This window comes from Pezoporus flaviventris, unplaced genomic scaffold (genome assembly GCF_033815535.1).
Source record: "Pezoporus flaviventris isolate CSIRO_AGI_PZ_B2104156 unplaced genomic scaffold, CSIRO_AGI_Pfla_v1 ptg000648c, whole genome shotgun sequence".
NCBI classification, from domain to species: Eukaryota; Metazoa; Chordata; class Aves; order Psittaciformes; family Psittacidae; genus Pezoporus; species Pezoporus flaviventris.
This window is the reverse complement of record NW_026893194.1, coordinates 4836-17253: the sequence shown is the minus strand read 5'-3', so window position 1 is coordinate 17253 and position 12418 is coordinate 4836. Positions and strand designations below refer to the sequence as shown.

Below are 12418 nucleotides of genomic sequence, written 5' to 3'. Positions count from 1 at the left end.
GTAAGGCTCCTTCTGTAGGTGTCAGAGGAGGAGAAGAAGCTTCTCCAGAGGTTGATTAAGCTGTCTGAATTGGGTATCTGTCTGGATTACCCTTTGGAGGAACTCTCAGTTTTTCTGTATGTGTTAGCTATAGAGAGCTGTGGTGATGGCCACCACGAGTTGCTAGGCTCTTATGATTATTCCCCTAACCACATGTGGGGAAAATTCCCATAAATGCTCACCAGAAAGTAAGGTAAGTATCTTATTTCTTTGTCTCTGAAAGAAGCTTGCATTGTTCGTAACGCTGCAGTATTGAAGAACATAATGCAGATGGTTTGAGTTCTGCCCCTACGCTGACACTGTTGAATACAACTTTCAGATATTTTAATATTTTGTTTCCACCTGTATTCAACTTCCAGTTATTAACATTGGATTTTTTGAAGTGTGTATGCAGTGGGGAAGTATTAGATTCCCCATCTCATCTGCTCTTAATAAATTGCTCTCTTCTGATGGTCCCTCAGAACTTTAAGAGGAGATGCAGTTGTACTTGGTAACTAGAAACAATACATTTTTAAAAAATAGCTATTACTGTAATGCAGGAAACAGATTAGCTACTCTGTGGCTGATATTAAAGGGTCGTGTCAGTTTTTCTAAATACACTGTTAGTCAAGATGATGTGTTTATGATATTACAGAAGCACAGAAATTTGTGGTACTGTATGAAGGCGTTTTTGTTTCAGCTCTAATCATAGGTACTCTAAACACAACTTACTGACTGACATGGTAAACTGTCAAATGTATGGGTTACTGTCTGTCAATCACTTACTCTTCTGAGCCACCACTGCTGTATGTGTACTACTTATTTTCTTGTTATGGGGGGAGAGTGCATAGTTTGTGTCTTTAAGCAGTTAAAAGAAGCATTTTTTTTCCTAGCTCTAGTACTGGCACAATTGCTATCAACTTTTAAAAGCTTTTTACTGAACACAGACTGATGCCTGAAACTCCCTTGCTGGTGCCAAGGGCTGAGTAGGAAGCATTGGCTGAAAACCTCCTGTTTACATTTTTGCAGAGCTTGTACTCAGAGCTTACAGCTGCATTCAGACTTGAAGACTGAACCATTTCTCTGCTACACTGGCAGTAAAATACAGAGTGTGATTTTCAATGTGAATTGAAGGTGCTTGGATTTAAATTTGCTTTCACACTTTCAGCAAGTGCAGTGCAATATTGACCTATGGCACAAGAAGCTAACAGGAAATTAAACATTGCCAAGTGTTGTGAACCTGTTTTCTTTTTTAATTGCATGCTACTCTTGAACTGGCCCGTAATTAGATAGGTAACTAGGAGCTCAAAAAGCATGTTTGATTAGAATAGTTGCTGTTTCAGTTTCTTGTGTTTTTTTTTTTTTTCCATGACTCTCTGGTGTTTGTTTTTTTTTTGTTTGTTTGTTTTTCTTCCCTCTTTCTTAGTCTTCATGAAGAAATCATTGACTTTTATAAGTATATGTCTCCCAGACCTGAAGAAGAGAGAATGCGGATGGAAGTGGTGAACAGGATAGAAAACGTTATAAAAGAGCTCTGGCCTAATGCAGATGTGAGTAGGACACTGTTCTGTTTTTTTTTTTTTTAATATATGAAAGCAACATTTTGTGCCTGTTTGCTTTGTGAAGTATTGAATCATGAAAATACTGTTTGTTTTTCCATAATAAAAAAGCACAAACCAAAACAACAACAAAAGGATTTCTGGTCAAATGAGGGAGATGATCTTTCTTGCTAGAATAATACAAGTCAACATTTTCTGTCACACATAGGAACAAAGAAAGGCTAGATATACTGTAGTCAAAGAGAGGTCATAAGGTATGGCAACATTTAGTCTCATGAATATTTATTTACTAAAATTAATGAGAGCATACCAGGCATGCATGCTTGTAATGTACTGTGTTAAAAGAAACCCGAAAACAAATCTACTGGAAGTCATCACTTTGCTAGTAGCAGGGCTTCTAGTCCAAAGACCTGTGGTCCTGAATATTAAGGTGGGATGCCAGCAATGCCATGTTTCGTAGACCATGCTGTTTTTAATGGGCAGTTAAACTAAATTGACATCTTACAAATTTAAAGGAACCAGTTTTTTTGTACAGGAACAAACAAGTCTGTAGATCTGTGTATTGAGCTTAAAATCTGAAATGCCTCTTTCCACTGAAGATGGGTTTTTGCTAGTACTTCATTCAGTCGAAACAAGTTTCTTCTGTGCAGAGCTATGCTTTATTTCAATAAAGGTTGGATTAAAGAGAAGCCAAAGAAGATGCTTTTGCATCTCAAGGTGGTTTTATGGGCACACGTTTGGAATTTTGGCATAATTGCATCTAGTTCAGTTGTACCCCTCTACTAACATTTCCAGAATGGAGATGTATAGCTGTAGTCATCTATCTGTAGATAACAATAACTGAAAATAAGGACTTGTTAGCTGGAATAGTAAACCAAATTCAGACAGCAGAATCTTTAGTATAAGGAATGCTCTTTGATCCTGCCACAGTAAAAGGTAGCGTTTTGACATGAGTGACTTAAAACCACTGTTCATTTTAGATCTTCTTCACCTGTTCTTTTTGAATGTATTTTTTAGAAATTGGCAGAATATCACAGAATATGAATTATTTCTAAACTATAGGTATGTGGTGTGTGGTTTTGTGTGTAAAATACACTCACATTTTCAAGGTGGTTCATATTATGGTCAATGTATTAGTGACAAATCATATGGAAGGAGCACTCTTCACTCAGTGATAGCTGCCTTTGTACAGCTATGATAGTCAGTACGACACATATCTGGTAGTTTTTTCTTTGACTAAAACAACCTTTCCAAGGGGACTCTGTAAGAGACTTTAGCATATCTCACAGGTGTTGTATAGCTCTCCTCTAACCCAGTGAAACAGTGTTGTAGATCCTAATGAAGAGCAGGAGTTAGTGGGCTGCCAGTTTGACAGGTGATAGTATAGGAAATAGTGTGGGTAGAAACCAGTGCTTGCTCTGATACACCCTGCCAAAGTCTTATAGTAGGGGATTTCACCACAACAGCTGACTGCTTCAGCCTGAAGAAGAGGCCGCTATTTCCTAAACAAGTTTGTGTGCTTCAGACTTAAAACTAGTGTAATGGGGAGAATGGGTTTGTTACCAGGGGATCTTTCTTTGTTACCACTAACACTTTGAACAGGGCACAAGAACTTAGTGCATCCAGAGATACTCTGTTTGTAGGACAGACTTGATCTGTAAAAGCTAGGTCTTTTGTATTAAAATGTTTGTTTTATATATATATATATATATGACTGGGGGCTTGAGAAAAAAAGCCTTTTTTTAAGCTACTGAAACTGTTTTTTGTAGCTGTAATCTGTTTAAGGGGGGAAACAAATTACAAGCCCTGCCACAAGTGACAGCTGGCCACTGGGCTTAGCTGTAATGTGACTGAGAGGAAGCACACACAATGTAGTTGAAAACTGAAGTTCACTTTTCAATTATTGCCAGTTAAAACTGCTATGACCCTCTTTCTTTGCTGTTCTTGAAAATGATAGAGAGCAAGAATGTGCCAATTTTTCTCAAGTCAGTAGCTGCTCTTCAGAGCTTAAATGCATCTTGTGTGCTGTTGTTACATTGAGGAAGAATTCTCCTCTTATATGCCCTTCCATTTTCTGGAGGCTAGAGAGGAACAGAACAGTGACACAGGTGACACAGCATGCCAGGTGACAATCTGGAAATTACTGTAATGCTGTTTTTCTAATACTTACTTTACAGATCTGGTTGGGAACTGAACTGCTGAACTCAACTGTGTTCAACTTTGACAGTCTTTTGTTGTAATTTTTCAGTTCCTTGAGTCAATCACTAACCTTCTGGAAATCTGTATCGGTTTAGCTACTTTTTTTAAGTTTTGAGTACACACTCTGAGAAGGTAGAGTGTTACCTGGTCCAATGTCCTTATCTTTAGCTGCAGTGTAAAATGGTAAGTTAATCTTTAAGCCGTTCATTTTGAGTCATAGATGCAGCAAATCCAGCTAAAATAAACTTGTAAGTTAAACATACACATTCAGTTTGTAATTTCTCACTAAACATGTATGTAAGACATACTCTATAAAAATCAGATACCAAGGAAAATGAAAATCAGGCTTCATGAATCTGAACGTACAGAGTGTGTAGAATGTGTCTGTTCCTGTTCCACATAGGGAAAGGCTGAAAAAGCAGATGGAGGGAGGGTAAAACTAGGTATCCTAAACTGTTACTTTATATACAGAAGTCATTTGCTCTCTTACTCAAGGGAATGTGCTTAGAAGGAAACATTCCTACTAAGTGAGAACTGTTCTTGGCATCAGCAAGGCTCTGACCATAAGAAAGGCTTTAATTACGCTGAAACTGAACAACCCAAAACATTAAATGGGAGCATTTTAAGACAAAGATTTTTTACCAATTGAATGTGAAAGTTTTACTACTGAACAAATAAGTAGTTATACAGTGGAATTTAGGATGTATTTGTCATAATGTCCTCGGATTCGTGTCTGAATATTATGTGGCTTCGTAAATCTGAAAAGAGGTAATGTGGCATACTTCACACAATTCAGTTATGAAAATATTGTCACTGTGAATGGAAGTAAAAAGATTCACTCTATTTAGTTTGACAAACTTCAGAAAATTCTACTTAATGATGTAGAAGAAAGGGAACTCTAAACTGGCTACAGATAGATTTTTTGTTTTCTTTTGATGGAGAGACTTTGGTAGCAAAGAGTTTCCAACTTTTTGTGGGTTTCCAAGTTCTGTTGTGCATAGTGAGGACATATTTGGATACGCACTGTAATTAAAGCTCATCCAGGACCTTTGGAATTTAATACGAGTAAGTTTGAAGAAATGTAGGATAAATAGTAACAATAACATACAGGAGTAGGAGTCCATTACAGTACTGTGAAGTCTTAAGTTATCTTATGAATGCAAATACATATCTCTGTCCACATAGAATAAAACCATAAGTGGCAGCGTTGGCACACTACAAAACTAAGTCTCAGATTTCTCAAGTCACGATAGTGTCCTGTATTTGGGATACTTTAAATATGTACATGGCTCCGGAGCTTCAACAGTTTAAATTCCAGTTCTATAAATCAAAATCCTTTAATGGTTCTGTTCCGATTTCCTCACTCTTCCTCGCCCATCTTTCCAGATTTGATGAGAGAGGGATTGAAGTGTGGGTTTCTTTTATAATAATTCAGTGTTTCTCATATTCCAAATTATTGTACAACAGCAGATATTGTCTCATTCCTTTCTGTAAAGGTCATATGTTGTATCAGTTTATGAATATTTTCAGGATTGTTTATTCAGTAAAGGCTCTCTTTGCTGTTCAGCTGAGCATACTGTTTTGTTTGAAAATGTGGAAGGACATTTATTTTTTTTCCGAACCCATCAGTGGTTGTTTGATTGTGGAGAAGCACTTTTCAGATATTTCTGGTGGACAAATAAATCCTGGTTTGACTGAACCCAAACAGTTTTACAGAGGATGCTTTTATTATTATCCTGTATTGAAAATAGTAATAATAGTTACATTCTTAGCTTTGTGATGCCTTTATGCTTTTGTCAAGATCTAATATAATATTGATGCTAGTTCTGTGGCATCTCTTGCAGTCTTTTCTAGTTTGAGAAGCTGTGAATTTTCAACATTCAAATTACTGTCAGCATGTGCTTTTTTTGGGGGTGGGTTGAGGGAGTAAGAAGAATTAAATGATATGAAAAAATCAAGAGGAAGCATGCAAACTAGCTTCCTAGTCTAATAAAGTATCAAAACACTTACTTGCAAAACATCGTCTTTTCCCATCTCTCCCTTTTTCTTGTCCCTAAGGGGAAAAACATAGAAAGTGGGTCACTTGACATACAAATAAGTGGCAGTCAAGCTAGTGCATGAGACTTACTGAAGCAGAATACACAGGTCTGTAAGGTGGCTCCAGGAAACACATCAGAAGACTGTCTGGTTGAAAATTAGTCCAAATGTGTAGATATTTTTATTTTGAAGTCTCACCAGTCCCCCTTTGAGACTTAGCAGGAGTCCAACCTCCCTGTGAGGCTTGGCTAAGTTAGAATCATAGAGTCAACTAGGTTGGAAAAGGCCTTTAAGATCATCAAGTCCAGCCATTACCCCAGCACTGCCAAGACCACCACTAAAGCATATCGCTGAGGGCCTCATCTACACAGTTTTTGAACACTTTCAGAGATGGTGATTCCACCAGTGCCCTGGGCAACCTATTCCAATGTTTGATCACCCTCTCTGTGAAAAATTTTTTCCTAATATCCAACGTAAACCACCTCTGGTGCAGCTTGAGGCCATTGCCTCTTCTCCTATTGCTTGTTACTTGGGAGAAGATGCTGACCCCCACCTCATTACAACCTCCTGTCAGGTAGTTGTAGAGAGCCATAAGGTCCCCCCTGAGCCTCCTCCAGACTAAACAACTGTGGGTTTGGACAGTTTACAACAGACACCTCCTTATTTAAACCTCCGGTGCTAGCAAAAATCCAGCATAATTAAATCTGGGGGATGTGAAACTCTGAAACTTTTTTTTTTTTTTTTTTAAGCAGAAATAAACAGAGTTGTGCTACTTGCTCTGCAGTTCAGAAAAGAACTGTGATGCAATTCTTTTTTAGTATGCAAAGCAATGGAAGTATATTAAATTTAGATAATGTTTTTAAAAAGTGAAGGGTATACTTTGAGATATGAAAGCAGAAAAGAAATTGTACTGAACTGGGTTTTTCTTAATGTTCTATCATTCTAAAGTGTTTTAAATTTGAGTTATGGTTTTTTGCTAAATTTGGTCATGGTGAATTTTTTATATTAAAAAGAAGGTTTTGTAATAGAAAAGTCAAAGTTATTAATGTTTTGTGGGTAATAACACTGAAGATTAGCAATTTACACTACACTGAAGATGTAAATGTTTTAACAGAAGAGAGTACTTCTATTCAGAATGTGCCTGTTGGCAGTACCAAAATATACCAATGGAGGGTAGCAATAACCAGCTTTTCCAAGCAATTTAATAGAACTTGTTTGTCTTCTGAATCCTGATCATTTAGAATCATAGAATAGTTAGGGTTGGAAAGGACCTTAAGATCATCTAGTTCCAACTCCCCTGCCATGGTCAGGGATGCCTCACGCTAGGCCGTGTTGCCCAAGGCTCTGTCCAACCTGGCCTTGAACACTGCTAGGGATGGAGCATTCACAACTTCTTTGGGCAACCTATTCCAGTGCCTACTCACCTATGAGTAAGGAACTTCCTTATATCTAACTTGAACTTACCCTGTTTTAGTTTAAACCCATTTCCCCTTGTCCTATTGCTACAGTCCCTGATGAGGAGTCACTCTCCAGCATCCTCCTAGGCCCCCTTCAGATACTGGAAGGCTGCTATGAGGTCTCCATGCAGCCTTCTCTTCTCCAGGCTGAACAGCCCCAACTTTCTCAGCCTGTCCTCGTACGGGAGGTGCTCCTGCCCCCTTACTATCCTTGGACTTGCCCCAACAGTTCCATGTCCTTTTTATGCTGAGTACACCAGAACTGCACACAGTGCTCCAAGTGGGGTCTCACGAGAGCAGAAGTAGAGGGGCAGGATCACCTCCTTCGACCTGCTGGTCACGCTCCTTTTGATGCAGCCCAGGATACGGTTGGCTTTCTGGGCTGCAAGCACACACTGAAGCTAGCTCATGTTCAGTTTCTCATCAACCAAACCCCCAAGTCCTTCTCAACAGTGCTGCTCTGAATCACTTCTTCTGTTCTTGTGTTTCAGGTGCAGATATTTGGAAGTTTTAAAACTGGTTTATATTTACCTACAAGGTCAGTAATTTTTCAGTGTAAATTCTGTACAAAAGATAGCCTTTCGAGTTTATACCTTTGTAGTGACTTATTTGATCTCCTAATATCTGTTGCTTGTGCGTATACTTGTTATATTAAGAAAGTGTTAAGCTATTAGTACTCTGCAAAGTGTATACAAAAATTAGTAATTAAGACTATTAACTGTAGTACCTGTGGCTATATAGATTTTTGCATGTATTAGTAAAAGATCTAAAAATACCATGTTGTCAAAAAAGGCTTGTATTGTGACTTGGCTTCTTTAGTGACTGAACCGAAATAAGAGTTTGGCCTTAAAAGAAAAGCTAAAATTATCTCCACAGGTGATTAAATTGAAACATTTAACATTGCCTTCTTTATGATAATCTTAGCACTGAAGAGACAAGATTGCATACAGAATCGCTTTTTTTCTTTCACTCTTCTTTAGTGAAATCTGTACAATAGCCATCATCTACCTTTTCCAAATTTATTACTAGTTTTCATAAAGTAATTTTTCAGTTTCATTGGTATCTTCTGTGTAGAAATTGTAAGTATTTTTGACAGTTAAATAGAAATAGAATGAAAGGCTTAAATGGCTGCAGGGGACAAACACATTTAAATAGCATAAGTCCTGAAGTTAACACTTGAATTGAGTTCTGTACTTTGGGAACATGAGGAATTGGTATTTAGTACTGACTACAAGTGCCGGATACCCAAGTCATCATTTCATGTAGTTTTGAAAAAAGAATCTGACAGATGTTTTAATACCCATTTTAGTCTAAGGGGTTGCAGGAAGACTGAATTGCTCAGTTTCTGTTTGGAAAGTCAGAAGTAAGGTGTACAAATACACATTGTTTTCACAATGCCTCATTTTTGGCTTTTTTTCCATTGATTTTAAATAGGCTTGATTAAACTTGATGGGTTGCTGATAATGCAAGAGAGCTATACCTATCCACATGACTGATTATTTTGAAACTGATGCAACAAAACCACTTTGCTGTTGTCTATTTGATTTCATATACTGCCTTTTCTCCATACTTGTCTCAGCAGAGTTTTGGGGGGGAGAAAAAATGCAGGTGTTTTTAAACACAGTACATAAGCCAACAAAACCCTTCCTGTGGCAGTACTTGCTATACTTTCAAAATAATGAGTGTTTGCATGGGGGTAATTAATTCACTGTTGCCTTCTATCCAAGCTTCCTTTTGCTCTAAGTTTTCCCTACCCGTCAGTAACTGTATAGTTAATTTAGATTTCAGTTTCTGGGATTCAGAAAGACCTGCAGTGTGTTTTTTTTTATTCTGTTATTCTGTGTTATATTTTGTCTAATCTTTTACTTAAGCTGATATTGAAGGTTTGGGTACAGGGTTGTTTAGCTGCTGCATCTCTGTTATTTTTCAGGCAATATCTATACTCAAGGTGACAACAGAACTACTTTTTCTCTCTTGGTGTGTATCAGAAAAAAAAGAGTGTCTTGTTAACTCTCAGCATCAGTAGTGGGTTTAACACCAATTTAGTTTAGAAGTGTCCAGTAGCATTTCCTGCTCTCCAAGCAGGTTTTTAACATAGTTTTCTGCAGCTGGCTGAGTGCTGCCTACCCTTGCCAGCTAAATGGCATGCAGCTGAACTGCTGCTGACACTGCTTGTTGGCAAGAGATATTTCGGTTTCTTTGAGGTTGTTAAAGCAGTGTTGTCTGTGAAACAGCAGACCTGTAGGATCTGTTGGGAGGAAAAGTATTCCTAATTTTTTTGGTGTTGCCTGTTGCAGTTTTCTGTGCCACTGGTCTGCTCGTATAGCTGCAGGGTTATATGCTCGTCTCCTTTGTGTACCCAACCAAGCAGGGAAAATCAAAGAAGTTGGGGAGCAAAGAGGAAAGAGCTCAAGATCTCACAGTAGCCCTTACTGGCTTTGGTTTGGACACCAGTCATCTTTTGGATTTGAGTTTAGGCACTGAATTAGGGTGTCAAATCCCTTTGTAGTCAGAAGAATGTGTACGTGCATAGGGAGGAAGTGTAGGGATGGAGACACCTCTTCAAGGAGCTGAGTTAATGAATGAAGTTAATTAGTTTGATCTTGCTTAACAGCTTGTTGCTTCCTGAAGTCAAAGTTGCCACATTTTCCGATCTCCTTCCCCGCTCCCTATTCTTGGCGCTACAGACCAGCTGCTTACCATGTGCTAGCTGGTGCTCTGATCACCCAGAAACCCAACTTTGAAATGCAAAGAGGCAGGAAATTACCCCACAATGTTTTGGGTTTTTTTAGGGGTGGGGAGTTGGTTTTTGCCACATCCATTAATATGTTGAGTTGATTTGCTGTAGATTAGACAAACACCAGACCTGCAGCAAAGGAGGAGACAGGGCCATGCATCTGGGAGCAGAGGATGGAGACCAGGACTTTCCCTTTCAGTGACAGGCTGTTAAATCAGGGTTACTGATTAATACAGCCCAAAGGTGGTGCTCCACAACAAGTTACTTTCTTGCTCAGAATCACTCTGGTGAAGCTGATCCATTTCTGCTGACAGCGTGGCCTGAGGAGACTAATCTTGGGATTTGCAGCCCAAGTGGGGGGGGTGTGTGTGTGTGTGTGTGTATGTGTGTGTGTGTGTGTGTGTGTGTGTGTCTGTCCCCTCCCTTGGTAATCTGAAATATTCTGTAGTTCCCCAGGTGTAAGAGTTCATCCCCCACCTCTTTCCTCAGAAAATTAAGAATAAATTATTTGGTTACATTCTGTCAGCTTTATTTTGGTTATGTGTGGATGTCAGCTGTTTATCTTTTAAGTGTATTGGTCTTTTAATTTGAATAAATCTGTGCTTTCTTTCTATTTCAGTGATATTGATTTAGTTGTGTTTGGAAAGTGGGAGACATTGCCTCTTTGGACCCTGGAAGAAGCTCTTAGAAAGCACAATGTAGCAGATGAAAACTCAGTAAAGGTTTTAGATAAAGCAACTGTAAGTTTGGGGGAAGAAGGTGTTTCCTTGTTCTAAGCTAAATGTGTAATAAAATATCTTGGTTAAAAGGATGAATTTTCATAAGCAGAAACTATATATAAATATAAGCTAGAACTTTTTTATTTATTACAGTTTTTATTACTCTAAAATAATTGATAGTGCTGCAACAGAAGCATTTCTTCTGTTGGGGAAAATAATCTGATTGTTCATGCTACACAACATACACTTGTTTTAAAGTGAGATTATATTAGTCATTGTTGTGAATTAATGTGATCAAACTTGTGAATTTCTGGACTCAGTTTTTACATAAGTAATTTTTTCTTATTGTAAGTAAGCAGACATAATACATTTTCACATAGAAGTACTAAGTACAGCCTTATATAAATATGTAATGGTATGCCTCGCACAGGATAGGATAAATTCCATTATAACTTCCTACCTTCTGCTAATTGTAAGAGTATGTAAGTGTGTTGGGGGTTAAACAGGTGTCTAATTGATGGCTATTATTAGTAGAGAGAGGTAATTTGGAAACCACTCAGGTGGAGATATGTCATAGTGTTCTCAGTAACTTGTGCTTCTTGTCTGAAGATGATTTTGATGAGGAATCAGTGACCCGCAATGACAGGAGTGTGTATTTTCTTGAGTATCTATTACCATTGATCTTAATTTCTTAAGCGTTTGTCTCCCTCTGGTGATTGTTTTTCCCACTAGAGCTGTGCTGCTGCACTAGGAGACAACTAAAAACAATTTAAAAGGAATCACTTTGAAGATTAAGTGTTAAGTTCTGTTAAACAGGATAGTAAATTGAAAATGGCATTTATGAGTTAGAAAAGCAAAGTTGATGTAAACAGATTGGCAAGGAGAGTGCGTTCTTAAATAAATAGGAGTACTGTTTTCTCTCAACAAAGTCATAAAACGTTTCAGTTTTACTGGTGCATATAAGTATGAATGAAACCAAATGTCTCTTGGAAATCTGTATTGACTTAACCTGTCTTTCTTTTGCAGGTACCTATTATTAAACTGACAGATTGCTTCACTGAAGTAAAAGTTGATATAAGCTTTAATGTACAGAACGGGGTTAAAGCAGCCCAGCTCATCAAAGATTTTATCAAGGTTAGGCAACACTGTAATAGAGCTAGAGCTGAATATTTGATGATTTGATTTTATATTTTACTTTGACTGCATCCTGACTAGAGATACACTTTCACTCTGTTATTTTTGTTGTCTACTGCTACTCCATGATGTTCTTAGGTTTTAGATATTTTGCCCTGAAAGACACGAAAATAGCAATGTATGAAGTATTGAGAAGTTTTAATGGTACAGTTCTTTAATGGTACTAAAGAGAATGCACTAATACCTGTCTAAAATGTTCTGCTCTACCTGTGGCTCCTTGAACTTAAAATTAGTAATAACCACACATTGCTGAGAGAGTAGGATTAATCTTGTTCTAGAATGAATATTATTTCAGCATACAAATGCTAATAAGGTAGAATAAGTTAAATTTAGTAAGTTATTGTTCAGGGTTTCACCAATACCTGTTTGATAGATACATTACAGTTGGTTTTGTTTAGTATATGGGGTCATTTTGTTAGGATTAATGTGTATTTAAAGTTTTGAAGGATCCTTACACTATTTTCCTTTCCTTCCCTTCCCCTATTCAGTGCATTGGGA

The 12418-nt window shown here is 37.8% G+C and overlaps 1 protein-coding gene across 1 annotated transcript; it reads left to right on the top strand.

Moving 5' to 3' along the window:
• Positions 1-1399: 1399 nt before the first annotated feature.
• On the top strand, positions 1400-12131 carry LOC133264134 (terminal nucleotidyltransferase 4B-like). The gene is made up of 4 exons (XM_061444061.1): positions 1400-1568; positions 7762-7808; positions 10627-10747; positions 11753-12131. The coding sequence occupies exons 1-4, from the start codon at positions 1479-1481 to the stop codon at positions 11906-11908; spliced, it is 414 nt and encodes a 137-aa protein (XP_061300045.1). The 5' UTR covers positions 1400-1478; the 3' UTR covers positions 11909-12131.
• Positions 12132-12418: the final 287 nt, after the last annotated feature.

What these genes read in the sequence shown, in the direction of transcription:
- LOC133264134 (XM_061444061.1), top strand. Translation starts at nt 1,479, where the DNA reads ATGTCTCCCAGACCTGAAGAAGAGAGAATGCGGATGGAAGTGGTGAAC. An exon ending in GGTTTATATTTACCTACAAG is followed by an intron (nt 7,809 to 10,626) that starts GTCAGTAATTTT and finishes TTTCTATTTCAG; the next exon opens with TGATATTGATTTAGTTGTGT. An exon ending in AGGTTTTAGATAAAGCAACT is followed by an intron (nt 10,748 to 11,752) that starts GTAAGTTTGGGG and finishes TTTCTTTTGCAG; the next exon opens with GTACCTATTATTAAACTGAC.